The 24,928-nt window shown below is 28.2% G+C and overlaps 2 protein-coding genes and 1 pseudogene across 2 annotated transcripts; 1 reads left to right on the top strand and 2 right to left on the bottom strand.

Moving 5' to 3' along the window:
* Nucleotides 1-256: 256 nt before the first annotated feature.
* On the bottom strand, nucleotides 257-7,581 carry LOC132942339 (uncharacterized). Its single transcript, XM_061010650.1, has 6 exons — nucleotides 6,828-7,581; nucleotides 4,298-4,391; nucleotides 3,419-3,518; nucleotides 2,709-2,834; nucleotides 1,287-1,445; nucleotides 257-322 (listed from the first exon to the last, which is right to left on the bottom strand). Exons 1-6 carry the CDS (start codon nucleotides 7,579-7,581, stop codon nucleotides 257-259), a joined length of 1,299 nt encoding a protein of 432 aa, XP_060866633.1.
* Nucleotides 7,582-8,344: 763 nt separating this feature from the next.
* LOC132943540 (zinc finger MYM-type protein 1-like) lies at nucleotides 8,345-10,425 on the top strand. Its single transcript, XM_061012581.1, has 2 exons — nucleotides 8,345-8,873; nucleotides 8,981-10,425. Exon 2 carries the CDS (start codon nucleotides 8,983-8,985, stop codon nucleotides 10,423-10,425), a length of 1,443 nt encoding a protein of 480 aa, XP_060868564.1. The 5' UTR covers nucleotides 8,345-8,873; nucleotides 8,981-8,982.
* A 6,032-nt stretch (nucleotides 10,426-16,457) lies between these two features.
* On the bottom strand, nucleotides 16,458-23,971 carry LOC132943539 (uncharacterized; annotated as a pseudogene).
* Between the last annotated feature and the right edge of the window lie 957 nt (nucleotides 23,972-24,928).

Genomic DNA, 24,928 nt, shown 5'->3' with positions numbered 1-24,928 from the left:
ATATAGTAACATCTAAATCTCTAAAAAAGAAGTTTTAATAAAAATAAAATACAATATTGGTAAGTAAGTAGTAAGTAATAATTAAAATTATATTTTAATATAAATAATAATTAATAATCTACATCAACTTTTATATTAATATAATAATCTATTAACAATTTACCATGTTATCGTAATTATTGTAATAATTGTATAATGGTTTAAAACAATCAAAAAAGAATTTTAATTTAAAAAAAAAAAAAATCATGAACAAAAATTAATTATTCATTGCATTTATATAATTTATTAAAACCGATACAACTGTGTAGCAATGACCCATTGTCTGTAAGTAACAAAAAAAAAAAATTATATTAATTATATTATATTATTCAATCATAAAACTTAAGAAAGTACTAAATAATAATAATATTTGGTTAATAGGTAATGCAGGTATTATCTAAAATAAACAAATTGTCTAGCAATGTGTGAAATTATTTCACCATAGTAAACAAGGCTTAAGACATTTTGGATTATAAACAGAACATTGAATTATAATCGTTTTCCAATGCAGATGTGTGTGTTTACTGTATAGACACAAGTTTTATATTAAGTTAAATATTTACAAAATTTGACAAAATCAATATCGCATAGGTATCTTAAATTATTTAATAATATTTAAAGATTAAAGCTTAATTTTTGTACCTTCAAAATTGAATACATAATTTTTCATACGTTTTTATAACTACAATTTTTTGAATAAATATATAATTCATATCCTTTGCAGTTCTAAACACCATTATTACTATTAGTTAGATAAATTATGTAAGTATTCATTATTATTTAATATTAATTACTCTATAAAATATTAATATTATTGAATAATGATATGAAATGTTATTATATTACAATTGTAAATAAATATATGATAAAATATACTTAAAAGTAATAATATAGGTTCTTTACTATAGGACGATCGACAGTCTCCACTTAGAATCATTTTTTATCGTATACGTTGCATACTTTACGCAATAATTTAACATTGAGTTAAATTTCACAAAACAATTAGGACCCTAATGGATTAGAGTGATCTGCCAAATATTACGAAGTACGCTAAAAATCTATTAGCAGTGGTGCAAAACGAGATCCTCGATTATATTGTATTAATATCTTAAATATAAAATGTATAATTATTTTTTAATAGGTAGGTATAAGTTAGAAATATGAATTTTAGAATATGAATTTCATAAATGCATTTAACTATGATTTTATGATTTCAGTTGAGTAATAATTATTTCATTAGTACGTACTTTAAAAAACATTTCCAAATTTACAATTCTTGTTCTAGTATATCTTAACTTTTTCTGATTAGCATTATTTAATTGCATTGTTAATAATATCAATTTTTTGGACTTCATATCCATTTCCGTCCAATTACTGCTGTACAATGCATATATTATTGAATCTTTCTAAACGTAATTGGCAAAATATAAAGGTATTCATTAACAAACTGTTAAACCTGCAGCTTAATGATTTATCAATTTTCTATTGCGTGTTTTCATTGTTTATTGAAAACGTGGATAATCAACAGAATTTTATAGTCACTTTACAAAGTATGTAAACAACTTACATACTACATTTTTTTTATTGATTTTATAACATATATGTGATCAAATTGGTTACCCAATGCTACATTATACATAATATTTATTGTAACATTGGTATTTAGTTGAACGGCAATCTTCACGATGAACGCGTTGCTCAAGGTAATTGATAAGAATATATACATATATTGTCACCAAAACCACCACCAGCTTATATCAAAGGCGGCTGTAATATTTCCAGTTTACCTCAAACTCGATGTCAATGATTAGCTCTACAGAATTAATATATGAAACCACACATTTATATTTGATCATCCCCACTAATTTCTATGATAATTACAGACTATTTATTAAATATCTAATTGACAACAACGACAGTTTTTATTTTTATTAGCAATATGGCAACGTTCATTACGTAATCTCCACCCTTCTATTTCAAGTGTAAGCATTATTTCCCCTCTCTAAGAATTTGGGACATCATATCACCCACGTTTATAACATTAAGTGCTTTTCCGATAAATCACATTTTCTTCTCTTTTCTTGTCAACCAAAAGAAGGCCTTAACAATTTGGATTTATACAAAATTAAATTCCGATTGCACACCAAAAAATTTGTTGAAAAACCTTATCCACCCAAAAGCCCCCCTTAATACCATCACCGTCTGTTTTACGGGTACTCATATGCAATCACGATCCACGGACCACTCTCTTGCCAGATGTACAATATGCCAAGATAGTAACCCAGTTAATTGAAAAGCTGTTCAGCTTATAAAAAACTTCCAAATAGTCAAACTCGACGAAAACATGTCAAACCTGCTTTCAAAACTAAAGATATCGTTCCTATATCTAAACTATGTTAGCTATACTAAACTCTTTAGCTATACTAAATTAATAGCTATTAAAATTGAAAAAAAAACATTGGTATTTTTAGTTTATAATATGTATACTAATTTTATTATATAATAACTAATAAGTCTTATCAGGTAGCTACTAAATATACTATTTACTACAAATCTTAAGTCTGAATTAAAAATATTTGCAGAAATAATTGCAAACATACATATGTTTGTTGATCATATATTCTTATTCAATAAATATTTACACTAAAAAGTATTGCATTTCAACTTACTTGGTTGTGTATATAATCAAATAAATAACATGTCATAAATATTTGAAACAAGAATGAAGGAATTAACACAATCGTTTTTACTGCCGCATCACCAGAAATCCTAAATGTACCATCATTGAAGAAACTCTAAAATCATTTCATTTCAGTTAAATTATCACTTCATTTACAATTATTAAACACACGTGAACTTTTTTAAATTTATTATCATTTATTTATTTTGTATGGAGATGACTTAAGGACAATTGACGTCTTTTTTTTCTCAAAAACAACTGTTTCTAATTCCAACGATACGTGTCAACAATTATCACAATTTTCATTCTGATTGTCCGTAGTATATACAAGAGAACGATGTTCCGATTTAAATTTTGAAAGCAGATTTGAATTTTCCTCTAAATGTACTATGCTTTAACTGTCGTACATTTTTCATATTCTATATCCATGTATTCAAATTTTAACTATGGATATGATCTATTTTTACTCTATTTGTTGGCAAATTTCTAAGTAAAATAAATAAAAATTAGAAAAATTAAATTTTCAAAGCATACCTAGATAATTTAGTGATGAATTTAAATCTGCTTTCAAAATTAATATCAGAACAATATATTGGGCGTAATGATTGAAGTCGTGAGTTATGATTTCGTCCGAAAATGAATCACGATCCAGCCCCCTTAATATTGTCATTAAATTTAAGTGTTCCTATATTTTCTTACCGTTATTAAATTAAACCAAAGTATGATAAGTGAAATCGACGAAATAAAAATGTGTGTCAACATGACTCGTTCAAATATATTTAAAAATAATTCAAATTTCCTGAAAAAAAAAAAATTATAGATATTAAATACGTAAGATTTTAATTTTATAATATTAAAGTGAAAGAAATAATGACTATTGAAAATTTGAATTTAAAAAAATAGGTAAAACTAAATGTAATGAATAATTATATTAAGGAATTTTTTAATTTTTAATTTTTTTTTTTTTTAGAGACTTTTCTGTCCACTAAAATGTTTGATATTAGTTTATTTTTTTTTTTTATTTATGTAAAATCATATGACATTGTAATGACACTGTTCGATTCCACTAGAATACCAACAACTCTGCCAGTAGAGGTACATAATAATATGCATATCCAAAAAAAAATATTTATATTTTTAAACAGTATAAATTCTAATTTAAATAGATTAATCAAAAAAACTTGAATATTTAAATAAAGTAAATGACACCATTATTTTGCCAATGTGTAAACTATAATTCGTTGTCACCATATTTCTATATGGTTCCCGTGAATTTGCACACGTTTCGAATAATTTCATATCCTTTTAGACTTGTAAAAGTTTTAAAGCAGTTGGAAAATAAATTATTTTGTAGTATTTCTTCTAGTAGACAATACTAATATAATAGTTATCGATTATCATTTAATATACCTATTATAGGTAGGTACAACTAAATAATAATTATAATTATTAAAAAAGAGTGTTTTATTTATATTTTTGTTATCCTCAGTACCTATAATTTAATTTTACTGTTAGGTATGTTTATTATCATAACACTATCATAAAATAATTTATTTAAAAATTAAACTTAACACTTACTTAATAACTGCTTGATGATCAATTATAATTGTTATTAATTCATCATAAATTAATTCATGTTCATTAGATATTATATATTTTTCACCGGTGTTATCTACAAGTGAAAAAAATAAAAGTATCCAGTATGAGTTTTGTATTAACTATTAGTTTACTAAATGTCACTAAACATGACTGCGTTCAGAAGCTTAGTTGTCTTACAGTGACTTTTTTAGAAAAGCTTTAAGAATTCTCAATCGGTCATCAACACAATCAAATAGTCAGTTGGGTTTGGGACATTTGATTTTAAGTAAGTAGTGGTATTTATTTATTACTGAATAATTCAATAACATATAAATTTAGATTAAATTATAGTTATAAGAGCTGACACGCGTATATCAACTGAGCATAGATCGTATCTAATATACGGACATACAGTTAATTATAGAAGACTTCCCTAATATTATAAAAGCATCACAGAAATGCATAGGTAATTACATAATTATACAAATGTGATTTTTATAAAAATCTATTCAGAATTTTATTTTAATGTGTTAATTTTTTTAAATAATCATTATTTTAAAGTTGTACTGATAATAGACCAATATCCCGCGTTGAATTGAGAGGAGCACACATATTTCACAGGTATTATATTATAAGATAATATTATTCAAAAATAATAAATATATAAAATTAAAAATATACATCGTAATATTGAAATTTAGAAATGTTTATAGGTACTACTTTTGTAATATTTAGCACCACCCGTAATTATTGGTAGTAACTCGTAAGTACGAACCAATTTCACTACTAAAAGAATAGTGACACGACTCAAAATTGTCGATTTTCGGGTTTTGATTGATTCTAGTTATTACTCTGCTCTATATTTTAGTTAACTTGATGAAATCTGGTAACTTTACTAGAACTGACATAAAACCTTTGATGTGTCGTTATTCTCGCTTAACGTTTTTAATGTTTCCATCGCTTTCGCGCGTGAATAATGTTACAACTCATAATTATTTTTATATTTTGAGTTGTGAAACTATTATTGACCGACTTGATTTAATTTTTATCTTTAGCAAAACAACACAAGTTTTTGTAGAGTACCTACTCCGTACTCGCTATGGTCGTGAATAATATAAAATTAGTAAAATTATATACATATATTATATTATAAATATATACACCAGCCAGATGTCAAATAATGCCTGCCGAATACGATAGAAAAATCAGCTGATGAAAATTCAGATTCTAACATGAAAAAAACAATTATAAATTGCATAAGCTAAACAATTTATAGTTAATTTTATAATTTTGTATACAATTTTAATCAATGTTTTAATTTTTTCATATTAGGTATGATATAATCTGGATCTGAACCAGTCGATTTTTTATAACTTAATTTAATTATTTCAAATCATCACACTCTCTCCCCCCTCCAAGCACGCATATGAATCAGCTGAATTTTCTATCGTCTTCAGCAGGCCCGAATCTATTAGCTATACAAATTTCAAAGAAGCTAAAATAAGTGAGGTAAACCCGTCAGTAGCTCCTGGGCTATTATAATACTGTGGTCCATGTTTTAAACATAATAAATAATATTATATCCATTAAGAACTGTGGTATAAATATAATCACAATGGGTTTGTTATGAATAATATTATTAACACAATTTATTATTTAAATTGACATACTATTAGGTGTAATTTTAATTAACACTCATTTTTGAGTTGTGTCACTATTCTTTCAGCAGGCTATATACATAAAATTACAAAAAAAAATATGCAGTCACAAACAATGGCATAAGTCAAAATGTTCTCAGACATTTGTTAATAACATAAATAATAATTCATCCATTCACCACATATTTTAAGCATATTTAAAAACAATGTAATTTAACATACTTCTATCAAAACAGCATAACAATTTGATTTGTAATATATCTTTTAAGCCTTAAATAGCTGATTACCTACCAATAGTTGTGTTTTTAAGTTGAGTGACTATTATTTCAGTAGTGTGAATATATTACACTACTGAAATAATAGTACATAACACTACATCATCATAATATTTGTTTAATTTCAAGAGCGCTGAAAATTTATATGGGAACCTCAATTTTAAAAAGATATAACAATATTACTAAAAGTTATTAAAATTTAAAATTATTGAAACACTAATTTTATTTTAATAAAATTACAACCAATAGAAAATAAGCCACAATTTAGACTGTTTAGTACTTTTTTTATATTACTAATGATCTATATCACTATGCATATTTGTTTTAAATATACGTTGTACCTCAATATCTATAAAATGCATAATCCATTCTAACCGGAGTGCAGTCGAATGATAAACAAATCACCAAAAAAATAAAAAAGAATGTATTTAGTATAACTAGGTATTTATATAAATATTATAAAATTATCTAAAATTATAATAGTGATTACAAATTCTAAAATAAATAATATATCTGTGACCTAACTCCTACAATTACTCATCGACTGTCCGTACACGACCAAAAATAAGCAACCAAATGACGTAAACTCGTACTTACCAATTACAGAGGAAAGGGAATCACCAAGTGATTTGTGATTGACCGATTCGAACGCAGCGCAAATCATTTGCATCTGACAGCATGTAGCCAAGCACAGCGTCACCAAAAGGGTATCGAATATAATGAATACTATTGTCATACCGATAATGAACAACGCCTCGACAACGAAAAACGTATTGTAGTATTCGTTGTACGTCTCGTCTGATGCAAAAAAATACAAATTTAAAACGTTCTGACGGTAATCGCCGATCGAACCGTCGTAATTTTTGATCGGTATTACAGAGGCGCCGAAAGCCAGAGGACATCCCACGTAAAACACCATCGACCAGCAATACGAAACGGCCAACAAGCTGGTGTACCAGACCGAACGCGCCCGCCAACGATCCAGTGTGTCATGTCCGTTCCGCTTCCGGTTGATCAACGACGTAAAACCGTACCGCGTGATTGACAGACAGTCCCATATGTCGTTCGAATGGTAAATGACGATACACATCTTGTAGCTCACATAAAATGAGTTTGTTGCTATAAAAAAGTCCAATAAACTCATAGACGTATTATAAGTCCATAAATGCAAAAAGCTGGCGAACAACACCACCGATATGACTAACGAGTACAGCATAAAGAACGCAACGAAAATTTGGTATACGTTTCGACCTCGACATTTTAAGGCTCCGGGATCCAAAATTTGATATAAACCAGTGAGATTCGCCAACCTGATGTTGAAAACATGATGCTTCTCGTTCTGAATGTCCATTACGACAGCGAATCACTAAATGCGCATATACCTACTAAGGTTCACCGTTTGTATGAAACGAATCTCGGCGACACGTTTATTTTTATATGAATAGGTGGCACATTGATCAAATAATTTATTTATGTTATGCGTGCATCATGTCTATAGATTTGTTGTTTATGATATCTGTTGCCAAGCAGTTAAGTTAATATCATATTATAATTTATATTCCGTAGTCTTATACCCTTCGAGGTTTTTTTACCCTTTCATTACTACCAAGGTTTATAGGTGGGTATACGAATCCACCATAAAATGCAACTGCAACCTTTATGATAATTATACAGTATGCATTTGTGTTAAATTAATGATGAATAGCTACTATTATAAACTTTAAGCGTAGTCCTTAGAACTCTATAATTTTAATTTTATAAATGTATAGACGACGTTGGTGCATTATGCATATTTGATATATGACCGACATAAATAACCCTGCTATTGTCAAGGTTGCAAATCGCCTATATTTTAAAACCAGCCAACAAATAGTGTCTATTAATTTATGTATTTTATAAAATAATATTATTAATAAAAATAATTATTATTAAGGTAAAATATTTATAAATGCAATTTTTTCGGGAAAATATATTTAACCAGATATATTATAATCAGTGGCGTTTTCTTTGGGTGTGCAAGTTGTGTGTTAACGCCCTATAATATTGATGTCATAACATATTGTGCATGTGTAATATTGTAATTTGGAAATTTGTAATGCATATTACATAGTAATATAATTTTATTTACAAAATCTTAAAATAATTGTTTTGTAGGTACTCTTCTCTATAAATAAAAATAATAATCAACAAATAAACTATTTTTAACTCGGGATTCGACCAGCGGTATGCACCGTCTGCAGCTACGACGCGCGGGCGCGATGGTGTGATTGCGGAATATTATGTATTGTGTCGTGTAGGACGTTAATGTTTTGAACAACGACTCGTGGTATCTAATATCCCACATTCGTAATTTGTCGTGATATTGTCGGCTAACTTCGGTGCAATGTTAATACTAGACCAAGTCGTTGAAAATGAAATTAACGACCAGCCGCTAATCGGCTATTCGGCTAATGGCAATTAGTAGTGGGGATCATCGCGGCTGCACGTTGTACACTCGTACTGCAACGCCGATCGACAAAAACTTATTGTTTATTTCTGTGCATCACTGCATCAGTATTGTACTATTGTTAATTAGCATGTACTACCTATTCTATCTTTTATGAATTTTATTGCAATTGATTGATAATTCAAGACAGTTACCAGGTATTCACTATTCTATTTATTTTTGTTTAAGATACTCTTGGTACTGATTATTTACAATACGTATTACGTGTCGTATAGTTATTAAACTTATTCCATATTAACAATAGGTATGTGTAACCGTAGCGAAGTTGTAAATCAATTAAAACAAAATTGCTTTTCAAGACTTTCATTTGCTGAAAAAAAAGTTTTAGTTCAAAATGGTAGACCGTGTCCAGATCTTGACATTTTAACAACAGTAAAAATTAAAAAGACGACAGATAATACGTCATGCACTCGGCATTTTCGTAAAGAGCTTTATAATATATCTGATTGGTTATGCGGTTGTGAAATTTCGAATAAATTTTTTTGTTGGTCTTGTTTACTATTTTCTACGAAAAAAACTGTTTGGAATAATCAAGGGTATGATGATTTAAATCATTTAAATACAGCTGTTAAAAAACATACTGAATCAGAAATTCATATAGCTGGATATTTTAAACTTAAGACATTTTTATCATCATCAACTGCTAGAATTGACACATCATTAGATAAACAAAGAAAAATAGATATTCAATTACATAATGAAAAAGCAGCAAAAAATAGAGAAATATTAAAAAGATTAATAAATGCAGTATGTTTTTTAGCTAAGCAGGAATTACCTTTTAGGGGACATAATGAAAACAAATATTCAGTAAATAGGGGAAACTATATGGAGTTATTGATTTCCAGCCAAGAATTTGATCCATTATTACAAGAACATTTAGATACATCTACTATTTTTCGAGGCACTTCTGTTTCCATACAAAATGATTTAATAAATTCTATTGCTGATGTTATTAAACATGAGATTTTTAATGAAATTCAAAATACACAATACGTGGCAATTATGCTTGACGAAACAACTGATATTAGTAATAAATCACAACTATCGACAGTACTGAGATATTTTTCAAAAAACGAAAGCAAAATTGTTGAACGTTTTCTTGGATTTGATGACATGAGTGCTGACAAAACAGCAGCCTCTCTATTTAATCACGTAAATCAAGTAGTTGAAAAATTTAAAATTGAAAACAAATTAGTGGCACAAACATATGACGGGGCAGCAGTAATGTCTGGCCATTTAAACGGGTTGCAAAGTAAAGTTTTAGAGAAATATCCTAAAGCTATATTTACTCATTGTTATGCGCATGTTATTAATTTAATACTTCAACAATCATTAGAGTGCAACAAGGAACTTAAAATATTTTTTCGAGGTCTTAACTCTTTACCTGTATTTTTTTCTCATTCTCCTAAAAGACTAAAAGCACTTTCAGAATTTATGACCAAAAAGTTACCCACATTGGCTACTACTCGTTGGAACTTTACTTCACGATTAGTTCATACAGTTCATAATCATCGAACATCATTGGTTGATTTTTTTATGTTTGTTTATGAAAGTGGTGATTTTGATAATGTTACTGGAATGACAGCAAAAGGGTTTGCAAATTTCCTTCAAGAAAATAAAAACATTTTTATTATACAAATATTATCTAATCTTCTTATTTTTACTGACGTATTGTTCAATATTTTATAGTCAAAACATTTTGATATTTTATTTTGTAGTCAAAAAATACTTGATTTTCAAAACCAATTATATCAAGAAAGGGAAAATTTTGATACTTTATGGGAATCATTTACTGAAAATGCTAACGAACTTTTTGTAAGCAATCGCAGGGTTAGTCAAACAGAAACCGACAGAAAAGATTATTATAGACGTCTTTATTTTGAAATTATCGACAATATACATACTCAAATTAATATCCGTTTTAAATCGTTTGAAAAATTGCAATATTTTAATTTACTTAATCCTACAAAAACTAAATGTTTTGCGAAAAAAGATAATTTTCCATCTGATTTACTTAAAAATTTACAAGATATTTATGGCGATTTTTTCAACTATGGTAAACTACAAAATGAACTTCATGTATGGTACACCTTAAAGGAATCATCCGATAAAAGTCCTATTGAAATTATGAATTATCTTTCTGAAATGAGCTTAAATAGTGGATTTTCCGAAGTGTATAAGTTGGCTCAATTAATATCTACTATACCAACAACAACCGCTTCAGTGGAGAGATCATTTTCATCTTTAAAAAGAATCCATACATATTGTCGCTCAACTCAAACCCAAGAAAGAATGAACAACTTAAGTATAATATCAATAGAAAAAGAATTGGTTTTCAAATTAAGGGCAAACAGAAATAAATTTTATGAAGATGTTATAAACAAATTTACTGAGAAAGAAAGAAGAATAGAATTTGAATTCAAATAAAAATCAATATATAATAGATTATATTCATTAAAACATTGTCAGTTTGTGTAATAATTAAATTTTATAAATATTTTTATGTATTTTTAAAAATTTAAAAAGTATGTAAAATAAATAACTTTAATAATAATATGTTGAATTGGGAATTTATTTTTCATAAGGGGGGGGGGGGGTTCCTAATCAATCACACATTAACGCCTAACGTCGAAAGTCAGGAAACGCCACTGATTATAATAGAAATAGATATTATATATAAAGTAAAATATCGTTAGAAATGTAGACTTACAATCCCCACTCAAAATCCATTTCCACGTGCAATGATATTCTATAAAGTATAAGGTGGAATAATTAAATAGTATAGATTATTTATATGATTTGTTTTTATTTATTACCCATACTATAATGTATCGCTCTTTTTTCACGACCGCTGACTGTTGCATGTGTGTAAATTTGGACCTTTTGACATGACACCGGGACGCTCCTTTCAAAACGGGACTAATAGAATCTCTATGTTAAAGAGTATACCTAGCTAAGTAACTAACACTAGGAATACCTATTATTTTGTTAATTTAAAATGTTGAGATCGGTTACATCATATATTACTATTATAATTCAAAGAAATGTGGTATAATAAACATTTTTATATTTTTAACTAATTCTATTAATCTGTTTATACCTAATACGCATACGCAACGTGACTTCTCGCATATTTATCCACATATACCTATTGTACCTATGGATAATTATGCGAGGAGTTGTATTTCGCTTGCGCAAATCGATCACCTAATTCGGTGACTCGTCGCTATAATATAGGCAACAAAATCATACGCTATAGCTATACATCATAGCCATATATGATCTAAGCATGCGGCGACGGTTGAGGCGGGCGATTATAATATTATATAATACGTTGTCATTTACCTATACATTTTTTTATGGCGTTTACAAAATACGCAATAATCGCGTTTCGAAGAAACACTCAACAGACGAACTTACCGATTATTTTGTATCGTATATAATGTGTATGTTTGACGTCTGTACAACTGTAGTTGACAACAGTCTGATGTACACCTTATTCGGTATTTTAATAATATTGTGCTTACTTCGCGAGTTATTTTCCGATACAAGGCATAGAAAATACGACGAATTGTAAATTGTAATTTTTCATTTAAAACCTACCCTATTTATTTCAAGGCTTAAAATATCATATATCTACATAATATAATTTATCACTTTTATAATATACGAAATATAGATTATATTTGTATAAATTAAATATAGATATAAAAAATATAGATTTTAATAATATTATACATATCTCGTTTCACTCATAATCTAATATTTTTATTAAATTTAATGACATTTTTTAATAACTAGATTAAAACCATGGGTAAATAATTAGGTAGGTACCTACATTTTATGCAAATACAATTATTAAGATTATTTATCATTGGGCAAGTTGCCCCCCCCTTGTTTTTTTCTAGGTTGATTATCATAATTATTATTGATGATTTTAATGTTATAAAAAAACTTAAAAATGCCCTAACAATTCTAAATAGTACACTAAATTATTTTTATTTTTAATATTAAAGATATAAATTCGATATAAATTATAATATAAATTTTAAGCTTTGAAATAATTGCATAAAAGTTTTACATACAGAACTTATTATTTGGACTCCTTTTTAATCTGAAAACAAACTATTTTTTTGCAATAAAGTTATTTTTATTACACTCGATTATGAACGTCAGAACTAAGAAGTTGTTTTTATAGTTTAAGAGATGTAGTGGTGAGACCAAGTGCAATACTGTAGTGTCCACCAAGTTTTACTTTTTTGATAAAAAAAATTAAATGTTTATATATGGCATACCTACTATAGTAGTTTCAACTTTTAAAGTTGGTGGTATCAATGACTGAATAACCTAGAAATATTCAATTTTATAAATTGCCAAAAATTATAAAATCAGCGGTATCATTTTATTTATTAAAAAAATGTATTTGATGATTTAAAATTACATAACAATTAATTAAAATTAATGCTGTAAGATCCAGTTTTAACTAATTATATTTATGTATAATTCATAAATATTTTTACATTCCTTGTCTATGTGAAAGAAAACATGCCAAAAATAAAAAAAATACTTTATAACTAATAGGAAAATATTTTGCCCTCCCCTTGACAAATTACTACGGACGCCCTTAGTTATGATAGAAGAGGACAATTCTTATAATGTAGATTATGATTTGGCAACAATAATAATAAGTGATGAATTATAATCATTACCTATTTCATATGTTTATTGACGTTATCTCATTCTGATATAAACTAAAAATAACAAGTTAGATATTTCTAAGTTTCAACTTCAAATTTAATTTCAACTAAAAATTAAAACATAAGGTAATAAAGAAATTATAAATTTATAGCATGTAACTAAAAATAACTTAATAAAACAATTTTGAATTTCAAATTCTAGTCGGCAATTTTGAAGATTACACCCCCCAATGATTTTTTTTTAGATCTTCCCTGGCTGGAGAGTAATCCATTCAAAGGAGTAAAAACTAGGCATTTTATATTTCAAGTTATATGGGTATTGTGAATGTGTTGAAAGTAAACGAACATGAGTGTGTGTAATTCATAGTAGGTACCGATCACGTTGTATATGGCGGCATCATAGTGACCAGATATTATGCATGTCTGTGATTTTACCTACGCGCACGCAAGTGTTACCACATATTACTTTATAAAATTACAAACATTTTTTTTCAACAAAAACTACCAGTGACTTCAATACGCTCAGTAGAATGTTCCGTAAAGTCATGTAAAATCTCGTCTTGACCGATGACGGCCGCGCTGACCATCGACACGACGTAGTCGCCCAAATCTCCATCGAACGCCTTCTCTCCGTCGTCTGTAACTTCGGGTTCGTAATCTGTTGAGTATCTGCGTTCGATTTTGGCCATGAGAGCGGCGATACGTCCGTGGAGGAAACGTCGAAATAGTCCATCAGGATTTGATCGTCGTATTCTCGTTTCATGGTGGCGAAAACTGTGTGGGTGTTCTCACTACTTGGAAATGCAAAATGTTATGAAAGCAAAACTAGAATATCGTCCTAAGCTGTCGTCGAAAAATTCAAATATTTCCCAGACGACGGGTGCCGAGTTGTTATTATTCTGGCCAGCGACTACGCACACGATAATATTATATTATGTTCTGATAGGTCGGCGTTAAGATTTCTTACCTGTTTATTTTTTCTAATCCATTATTATTGATACCTATATATTGTACCTACCTTTATACGCGTGTACCTAGGTATAATAATATATTATTATATTATAATATTTTTACGAGGATTCATATTTCGATTTGTATTTGGTATAATGATGTATATCCGTTAGGGAAGTCTTTTAGATTCTGAGAGGAGCGATGAATGTCATTCATTGATTTTGATACGATATGTGTGTTTTTAGCGTAATAAATAGCGAATTGAATTTAGTTGGTTTATAAATACTGTAAATTCTATGTCTTTGCTCAGTTTTTTCGAACATTATAATATTAGTACCAACTATCATTTATCTATAATATCTGCAGCTAGAACTTGGAATATACTTCTATCACCTGAGGAAATGGATTTTAGGTTTCCAAATCATTTTTATGTTCTTTTGAGCGATGTGTAATAAGCAATAAGTAAAGTTTTATTATACACGAACACCCAAAGTAATATACCAACCATTTGGCTGAGGATTATATTTTATAAATAACTCGAATATTATCCTTGTATTATGAAATTCTTCCGCTGATATTTTTAACGATTTTTATTATTATTTTTTACGAAACCTTTAAATTAACAATAGGTTCAGCAGAGAAATTATTGTAGTTCTTCGATGCTATTATTATAATATTATTTAAATAATTCTGACCTCGCGTAGCTTGACCTAAAATCTGATTAAAATCATATAAAAAAGAAAAAAAAAACTTAAAAAATGGTGTGAAATATAGAGTAGGTATATTATTACAATTTAAAAGTATACACCCAGCTGCAGTCTACCCAGTAGTATATACATGGTTATTATCAGTTTGTAAAGTATTTTAGTTAATGTATTTGAGTAAAATTATTCAAATACTTTTTTCCTTATTGAATACTTTTTTTATTAATTTAATTCTTAATTTGTTTCTATTTATCGTCCTTGTTAAATAAAAAAAAACGTGTCATCGTGTTTATCCTTCAACATAATAACAATATTATATTATATATTCATCATTTATGAACAATTCGATATCGGTTTACGTCGATTAATAGCTTCATTAAATGTTTTTTTTCTCCAGTCTTCGACGTCTACAGCACCAGAATAAGCTAATTAAGTCAATAACAAAATATATATTATGCAACAAGCTTTTGCTTAAGAGGATGCCACACTGGCATGCACTTTCTATGTCTTACAAACAGGTAACATATCAAATTTACACTCATAAATTCAAGTTCTATGCCGTTAGCTTAAGAAATAGAGTGAATCGACCTATTATGAAACTTGATGATAAGAACATAATCTGTGTTTTGATGGACATTTTTTTACGATTTTTCAGTTTTTAAGTGAGTTATAGCGTGTATAATAAATGTAAATTAAAAATACTCACAACTCACTTAGAAACACAGATAATGTCCTTACCATCAAGTTTCGCAATCGGTCGATTCACTCTAATTTTTAATTTTAATGGCATACAACTTAATTTTCTAAGCGTAAATTTGGTATGTTACGCGTTTGTAAGACGGAGACAACACATGCGGGTGTTGCGTCCTCTTAACAGCTATTATACTTTATAATTTATGTAACTATTCGAAAATATTATTACTAATTATTAGTACTACCTATTTGCCAAGAAAATGGTTATCAATAATATCATTGGGATAATATCATATGGGATATCCAATTATTCAAATACATACCTATAAAGTTTTAATCTAATATATTATACCTCTGTAGAGAAAAGTTCATTGTTGTGATGGAACTATCACTAAAAAGGAACTAACATGACTAATCGGATTTTTGATTATAGGTAAAAAATTATAAAAGAACTAAATAGAATTTTTTTTTTGTATTTAAAGGTTATTTCAAATACTTTTAAAAAGTATTTGAGTATTACTTGAGTATTAATCAAATACTTAACTTATAGTATTTGGGAGGTATTTTAAAAACTTAATTTCAAAAGTATTTGAGTAAAAGTATTTTTACAACACTGGTAATTATTTGGGTACACCCTATACAAGGCGCGCCTGTTGATTACAATATTGTCGTACAATGCTATATAGTAACATCTAAATCTCTAAAAAAGTAGTTATAATAAAAATAAAATACAATATTGGTAAGTAAGTAGTAAGTAATAATTAAAATTATATTTTAATATAAATTATAATTAATAATCTACATCAACTGTATACTAATATAATAATCCATTAACAATTGACCATGTTATCGTAAGTATTGTAATAATTTTTTAATTGTTTAAAACAATAAAATAAAAATTTTAGCAAATGGAAGTGTTACTAATGGGTGGCTGCTTTTCTCAAAATTGTCACGCTATGTATGTATAAATGTTATTAAGGATACTTGTATTTTTTTTTTAATAATTTGTATAAAATCTGTTTCACATCTTCTTATTGTGCCAAGTGGTATAGATTGTTGATTTCATTTAAAAATAAAAAAAAATAAAAAATTTAAAAAAAAATCATGAACAAAAATTTATTATTCTTTGCGTTTATATAATTCATTAAAACCGATACAACTGTGTAGCAATGACCCATTGTCTGTAAGTAACAAAACAAAATAATATTATTTATAATTTATTATTCAATCATAAAACTTAAGTAAGTACTAAATAATAATAATATTTGGTTAATAGGTATTGCAGGTATTATCTAAAATAAACAAATTGTCTAGCATTGTGTGAAATTATTTCACCATAGTAAACAAGACTTAAGACATTTTGGATTCTAAACAGAACATTGAATTATAATCGTTTTCCAATGCAGATGTGTGTGTTTACTGTTTAGTCACATGTTTTTATATGCGTTTAAAGTAAAATATTTACAATATTTGACAAAATCAATATCCCATAGGTCCCTTAATTTATTTAACTAAAGATTAAAGCTTAATTATACTTTCAAAATTGAATACATAATTTTGCATACGTTATTATTACTGCAACTTTCGTTAAATTTAAATTAGTAATCATTTTTTTTTTTTTAATATATAATTTATATTAAAAGGCGACCCAATCGTCCAATAATCATGGTGATACAAATACAAATTCAACTCCAAGAAAAAAAATCTATCATCGTCTTAGCCTTCGCCTGATGTAATGGACAAGAAACAAAAAATATTCATAAGTTTAAATCGGTACTCAGTTCTCGTCAGTGGCGTATTTAGGGGGGCGACGGGGGGAAATTTACCCGGGGCGCCAAAATTCTGAATCCTCATAGGGGCGCCATCGCTAGAGGTTATAACAAAAAAAAATTATTTTATTATATTTTATTGGATTTGTTGAGAAATTATAATAGTGATAACTGATAAGTGATAACCTGTATCTTTCGTATAATATCTTTTAAATTTCTATACATATTTCTATATATAATGTATTTTATTATATTGTTATAAAAAAGGCTAAAATATTAAATTAGAATTTGTTTTATTTGATTATATAGGTTGACTTTTTTATTAGGAATAAATGGAGTGTTAATAGTAACATAAAAGTGTTCTCTAAATTAGAGATGGATTTAGGAAAAATATACATTTTGGGTTATCACTTTTACAGGGCTTGAAACCGATTGAAAAAATTTCAATTTTTTGATTTTTTAAACGGTTTATACCTGTTTTCAAAATCGGCCTGGACTATATACGTTCATTCTTAGTTTATATTGCCGGATTGAGCGTTCGCCTGTTGTGTAAAGTACATTCCAAAATGACACAAAGATTTTCAAAAAAATACCGTTTTTAAATTATATTTTCGGTTTTGGATTTTAATTATAATACAGGTATCCAAATTTTTTCGGTTTAGGTTTTGAAGTTAATACCGATTTCCAATTTTTTTGGTTTTGGTTTCGATTTTGTTTTCGGTTTCGGTGTTATAACGGTTGATTCCGGTTTCAAGAACTGCACTTTTAATGGAGAGAAAAAGTAAATCCTAAATTAGACGGGGATTAAAAGTTTTTTGCGACAATGAGTAAAAGGAAACTGAGAAAAAAGGGGCGCCCGAGAATACAATATGACCCAAATGAAAGCACACTTCCAAACAAGACCCAAACTCTCCTCACACAAATAATGTCACCAAAACCACCACTAAGCGTGAGTAAGTTTACCACAAAACTGATGTCAATTATAATCATCATTACAGAATATATCTTAAATATATTTTTTATCCAAATAGTCAAATTTAACAAAAACTTATCATACCTGCTTCCAAAACTAAAGATATCTTTCCTAAATCTAACCTATGTTAGTATGTTAGCTATACTAAACTCTTTCGCCATATTTTAGTTAAATTGAAAAATAACGTTAGTATTTTTAGTTTATAATATACTAACTTTATTATATAATAACTAATAAGTCTTATCAGGTACCTACTAAATTAACTATTTAATACAAATCTCAACTCTGTTGAATTTAAAATATCTGCAGAAATAATTGCAATCAATAATCATACATAATATTACATTCGTTGATCATATTATATTCTTATTAAACAAATATTTATATTAAAAAGTAATGTATTTCAACTTACTTGGTTGTGTATATCATCAAATAAATAACATGCCATAAATATTTGAAACAAGAATGAAGGAATTGAAACAGTCGTTTTTAGTGTCGTATCACCAGAAATCACAAATGTGCCATCATTGAAAAAACTCTAAAATCATTTTATTCCAGTTAAATTATAACTTTATAACTTTCTTTACAATTACCAAACTCAAGTGAACTATTTTGAATTTATTATAATTTATTTATTTTGCACGGTGATGACTACAAGACAATTTGTAATAATTAAACATAGGTATAGGTACACTTAAACGGTTTATTTTATTAACTTAAATAATCAGTCATAAATAAAACACGTTTTATTAATATTTTATGAAGCAATCAATAGATACACCAATTTGTAGCGTTCTCTTAAAAGTTAATCATCAATTTTAGGAGAAATATATTATTGTAATAAAACAAAGACCCAGCAATTAAAAAATTGAACTTAGCTTGATTTAACTATCAATTTTTTAGCAGATTTTTTTAACAAAAATATCGTAATTATATTGTTCAGAGACTTAACTACCTTTAAAATGATATCACAACTTTTAGAGCCGTTTTTCTATACTTGGCGTTTTTTTTACATGGAGAATGGCGAAGTAGTTTTGGTATAATATTTACATTACATTATTCTTCATACATGACCTATTGTTTTGTATATACAAATTTAATTTATACTAATATTGTAATCAAATGTTTAAGTATTCTGATATTTTCTTACCATTATTAAATTAAACCAAAGTATGATGAGTGAAATCGACGAAACAAAAATGTGTGACAACATGACTCGTTAAAATATAGTTAAAAATAATTCAAATTTCCTGAAAAAAAAAAACTAATATTAAATTCGTAAGACCTAAATTAGTAAAATGTATTCCAATTATCTGTCATCCACATAGTAAAACAAAATAAAGTAATTCAACATTTTGGAAAAAAAATAATCAGATACCTAATGATTTTATAATTCAATCATAAGAAATATTGACTATTAAAAATTAAAACTGTAAAAATATGAACTTGAAATAGGAGTGACTAAAGTTCATGAATAATTCTATTACATTTTTATTTAAGAGACCTCACTGTTTACGGAAATGTTAGTTATTTGTTTATTTATTTTTGTATTCATGTAAAATCATTTAGATTAATCAACGATTGAAATGCTTTTTTGAATGGATTAAAAAAAAATTTCATATTTAAATGAAGTAACTACACCATTGTATTTCCAATGTGTAAACTATAGTTATTCGTTGCCACGATATTTCTGTATCATTCCCCTGAATTTTCACACGTTTCCATGAATTTCATATCCCTTTAGAATTGTACAAGTTTTAAAACAGTTTGGAAAATAAATTATTTTGTAGTATTTCATATTGTAAACAATACTAATATAATAACTATACATTATAGGTATCTAGTAGGTACAACCAAATAATAATTATTATTAAAAAAGGGGATTTTATTTTATATCTTTGTCATCTTCAGTATCTATAGTTTAATTTTACAATTAAATATAAAATGCCATAAAATCATAATATAATTCAATTCAAAAATAAAATTAACACTTACTTAATAGCTGCTTGATGATTTATTATAATTGTTATTAGTTCATCATATATTAAATCATGTTCGTTGGATATAATGTGTTTTTCATCGTTGTTATCTACAAGTTAACAAAATATTAAATAATTGTATCCAGTATAAATTACTAAATGTCAATAATCATGACTGCAATAAATTAAAAACTATTAAAATTACCAGTTTAGTCGTCTTACAATGACTTTTTTAGAAAATCTAAGGATACTCAATTGGTCAACTACACAATCACATAGTTTCATACGACATAGTCAGTTAAGTTTCAGATATTTCATTCTAATTGAATAATGGTAAATTATTTATTTATTTCTGAATTATTCATTACCATATAAATTTAGATTAAAATATATTTATAAGAGCTTATACATTTACCAATTGAGCAGAGCTATACGAATCTAAACGTAAAATTCTAGTAATCAAAAATGAACCAGAATTTTTTAAACATTTAAAAAAACAATATTTTTATTTTAAGCAAACCCAATTTTTGACTAAATTGTATTTTTATTCAAATTAACTCTGAAACGTCATGAAGTTCCTGAATTATTTAGGCTACTTTTTGTCACGAAAATATAACTTGGTATAACTTTGATACTTTAGAGTTAAATTTTATACATATACTAACTCTCCCCACGGAGTCTCCTATCTATCACATGTAGATTGCTTACCTGATAATATACTACTCGCATAATCACAAGCTAGTCTCACGAGCAACGCCTGGCGGAATGGCTATAATATAATATAATCAATAGCTGATTCCGCTGCCACTTCGTTGCCCGTTAAATGTACCAATTCTATATTACTCAAACTTTGTTCAATTCGTTATTTAATATTCGGCGTATGGTGTATGGTGTTCAAAATTTATCTTAACTTTTCTGTTGCCCGGGATAAAAATTCTGATTCGCGGCAGTACATTATCAGGTAGGCAATCTACCTGCGGTAGATCGCGGACCCCGGCGTGCTGTTTGTACGTAAGTGTACGATTTAACTCTAATGTATCAAAATTGTAGTACTAAGTTTGTCGTTTTTACTTAATTCCACATACGGAGGATTTATATAATCAATTAATGCAAAAGCCTAACGCAACCGTACTGAAATCCGATGAATAAAAAAAAAAACAAATTTAACACTTTTTATAATTAGCCTATCTTTTCCCCAGAGGTCTAATCTACACACAAACATTCATTTTTATCTATACTAATATATAAAATGATAGCCATAACTCCGGAACCACTTATCCCACAGCGTAAAAACTTCACAGAAACCATCTACATATCAATCTTAATATATCCTGAAATTTTCATCGAAATCGGTTCGGAAATTGAAGCGAACAAAAATAGCGATACAAATTATATTATTATCTCGATTATCACATATTATTAGTATTGTACGCATTCCGCGTACGACGTCGATAAATAACAGATTATTAATAGATAATAATAATAACCTATTCGCGTTATCGCATGGAAACACACGCACGCACGTCGTACGCTGAAACCGGGCGCGCGAAACATCGTACTAACTTAAGAGGCCATAACTCCGGAACCACATATCGCACAGCGTACAAACTTCACAGAAACCATCTACATATCAATCTTAATATGCCCTGAAATTTTTATCGAAATCGGTTCGGTGGATCTTGAGCTATAAGATTTATTCAAAATGTACACTTATTTTTATATATATAGATTGACTCACGTATGTATGTACGTTGTATGTATTTTACGACCAATTGACGTAAATTCGTACTTACCAATTGCAGAGGAATGAAGATCACTAGGTGAGTTATGGTTGACCGATTCGAAGGCAGAGAAAATCATTAAAAACTTACTCTGAATTGTCAGGAAAGCCTTCATTATCTGTGATACTAATGTTGCTACAAATTATATACCTGATATTATCCAAAAATACAAGACTGAGCATTAACGAGGTAAAAAGTTAAAGTTAAGTTAAAAAGTTAATTTAATTTTAACTTTTTAACTTGACTTGTTACTTTTGGCTTTTCATTAACTTAACTGTTAACTTACTAAATTTGTTTCTTAATTAACGTGAAATTAACGAGTTAATTTTTCATTTTAAGAAGTAAGTTAAGTTCATTTATTTTGTTTTTAATTTTATAATATTTCACTATTTCAATCTATTTCGTTTTCATGTCAAAAAATATGTATCGTAGATTGTTTAAAGTTATAAATGTATATCATTCGAATCTAACTTATATGGAAATACTGTATGATGTATTAACACTATATCCTTTAATTTAGTTTTGGATTGGAAAAAAATTAAGTACGCTAGCGTTGTATAAACAAATTAAAGTATTTTTAATTAAATAAAAAGTTAACAAAAAGTATGTATTAACTTTTAACTTTTTGTTATTAGTGCATATTAACTTAACTTAACCGAGTTAAAAAAAAATCAATAACTTGCCCAGCCTTGCAAAAATATACTATTATATTAAGAGACAGCGTTAGTTTGTTTGTCCGCAAAAATCTCAAATCTACTTAGCCGATTTTGAAATTTCTTTCACCATTACAAAGCTATATTATTCCTGAGTTACGTAGGCTATTTTTTGTCACGAAAATTAAATTTGGTATAACATTGGTACTTTAGAGTTATATTATACATTTTCTAACTCACCCCACGGAGTCTGAAATCTATCACAGGTAGATTCCTTACCTAATAATAAACTACTCGCATAATCACAAGCTAGTCTCGCGGGCAACGTTCGGCGGAATAGCTATAATATAATATAATCAATTGACTCACGTATGTATGAACGATGTTTGTATTTTACGACCAATTGACGTAAACTCGTACTTACCAATTGCAGAGGAATGAAGATCACTAGGTGAGTTATGGTTGACCGATTCGAAGGCAGAGCAAATCATTTCTATCTGGCAGCATATTCCCAAGCACAGTGTCAGCAAAAGTATATCGAACAAAAGGTAAGTTATTACTAAACTGGCAATGAACAATGCCTCGACGACGAAAAACGTATTGTAGTATTCATTGTACGTCTCGTCAGATGCAAAAAAATACAAATTTAAAACGTTCAGACGGTAATTTCCGATCGAACCGTCGTGATTTTTGATCGGTATTACGGTGGTACCGAAAGCCAGAGGACATCCCACGTAAAACACCATCGACCAGCAATACGCGCTTGGAAATTGGAAATTTATCAAAAATAAATTTATGTGATAATAAACTTGATAACAAACATCAATATAATTATTTAAATGGTAACCATAATAAAATATGTATGTTTTTGTTGTTCTGCTTCACTATTATCAATTTCACTAGAAAAATGTATAGAGTTATAATATTTATTGCTTTGACATTTGTATTATTACATATTTCGACGCAAATGATATTATCGACGGCGCATATTTCAATTGATTTATTAAGTGCATATTTAAATTTTAAATACGACATAGTATTTTTAAATGTTGTAATCAAGTCTCGAGCTTTGCAAGTGGTTGCATGAGACAATGTTCGTGTACCACATGATATAATAAATTATAATATAAAATATTATAACCATGAATCGCGACTAACGATTTTCTGTTCCAGGAAATGTGCCAGAGGCCCAAGTTTATGGTGGACTCGACGCGGTTGGTGTCACAGGGAAACGGAGTGGTGTCGACTGGTGCGGGCGGTGGAAGTGGAGGAAGTGCTGGTGGCGAACCAACTCGCAACGGTACCATCGGCGGGGGCGGAGGCGGTGGCGGACGATGTGGAGTTGAGCCAGGCAAACTCGGCGACCACAGCTTTTTGGCCGCCGTGTCGTCGCTGACTCTCACGCCAAAGTTCCTTGACAGGGTCGTACCACTCGATCAATCGTTCGACCCCACCACGTCCTATTGTGGGCTGTTCAGGTACTATAAACCAGGAACTGGAACCTTGATGATTTTTACGGTTCCGGTTCCGGTTCGGTTCCTAGAAAACCTAAAATTTCGGTTTCGGTTTCTTTTCGGTTTTAAAAAAAACTAAAATTTCGGTTTCGGTTTTTTTCGGTTTTAAAAAAAAACTATAATTTCGGTTTCGGTTCCTTTTCGGTTTTTAAATTTAGGTTTCGGTTCTTTTCGGTTCTTATAAAATGAAAATTACGTTTCCTGTTTAAGGTTTTTAGTTTTATACTTAAAAAATTTTATTCAATTTCGATTCTTTAGAAAAATATTAGTATTTTCATTACTTAATAATTGATATCAATTATGGCAGGTGAATAACAATTTTCAACCAGATATTTTACCAGTTGCTTAAAACTAATGAGAAGACTAAATGATTAAAAAAAATTTTACTACTGTCATTGAACGGGGGAATAACCCTTTTTATATTTTTTTTTTTTATACCTAGTTTATACTTTGATTGCACTTACTCATTACCACTTAT

This window comes from Metopolophium dirhodum, chromosome 4 (assembly GCF_019925205.1).
Source record: "Metopolophium dirhodum isolate CAU chromosome 4, ASM1992520v1, whole genome shotgun sequence".
In the NCBI taxonomy this organism is placed as follows: domain Eukaryota; kingdom Metazoa; phylum Arthropoda; class Insecta; order Hemiptera; family Aphididae; genus Metopolophium; species Metopolophium dirhodum.
This window is presented reverse-complemented; position numbering and strand designations above follow the sequence as displayed.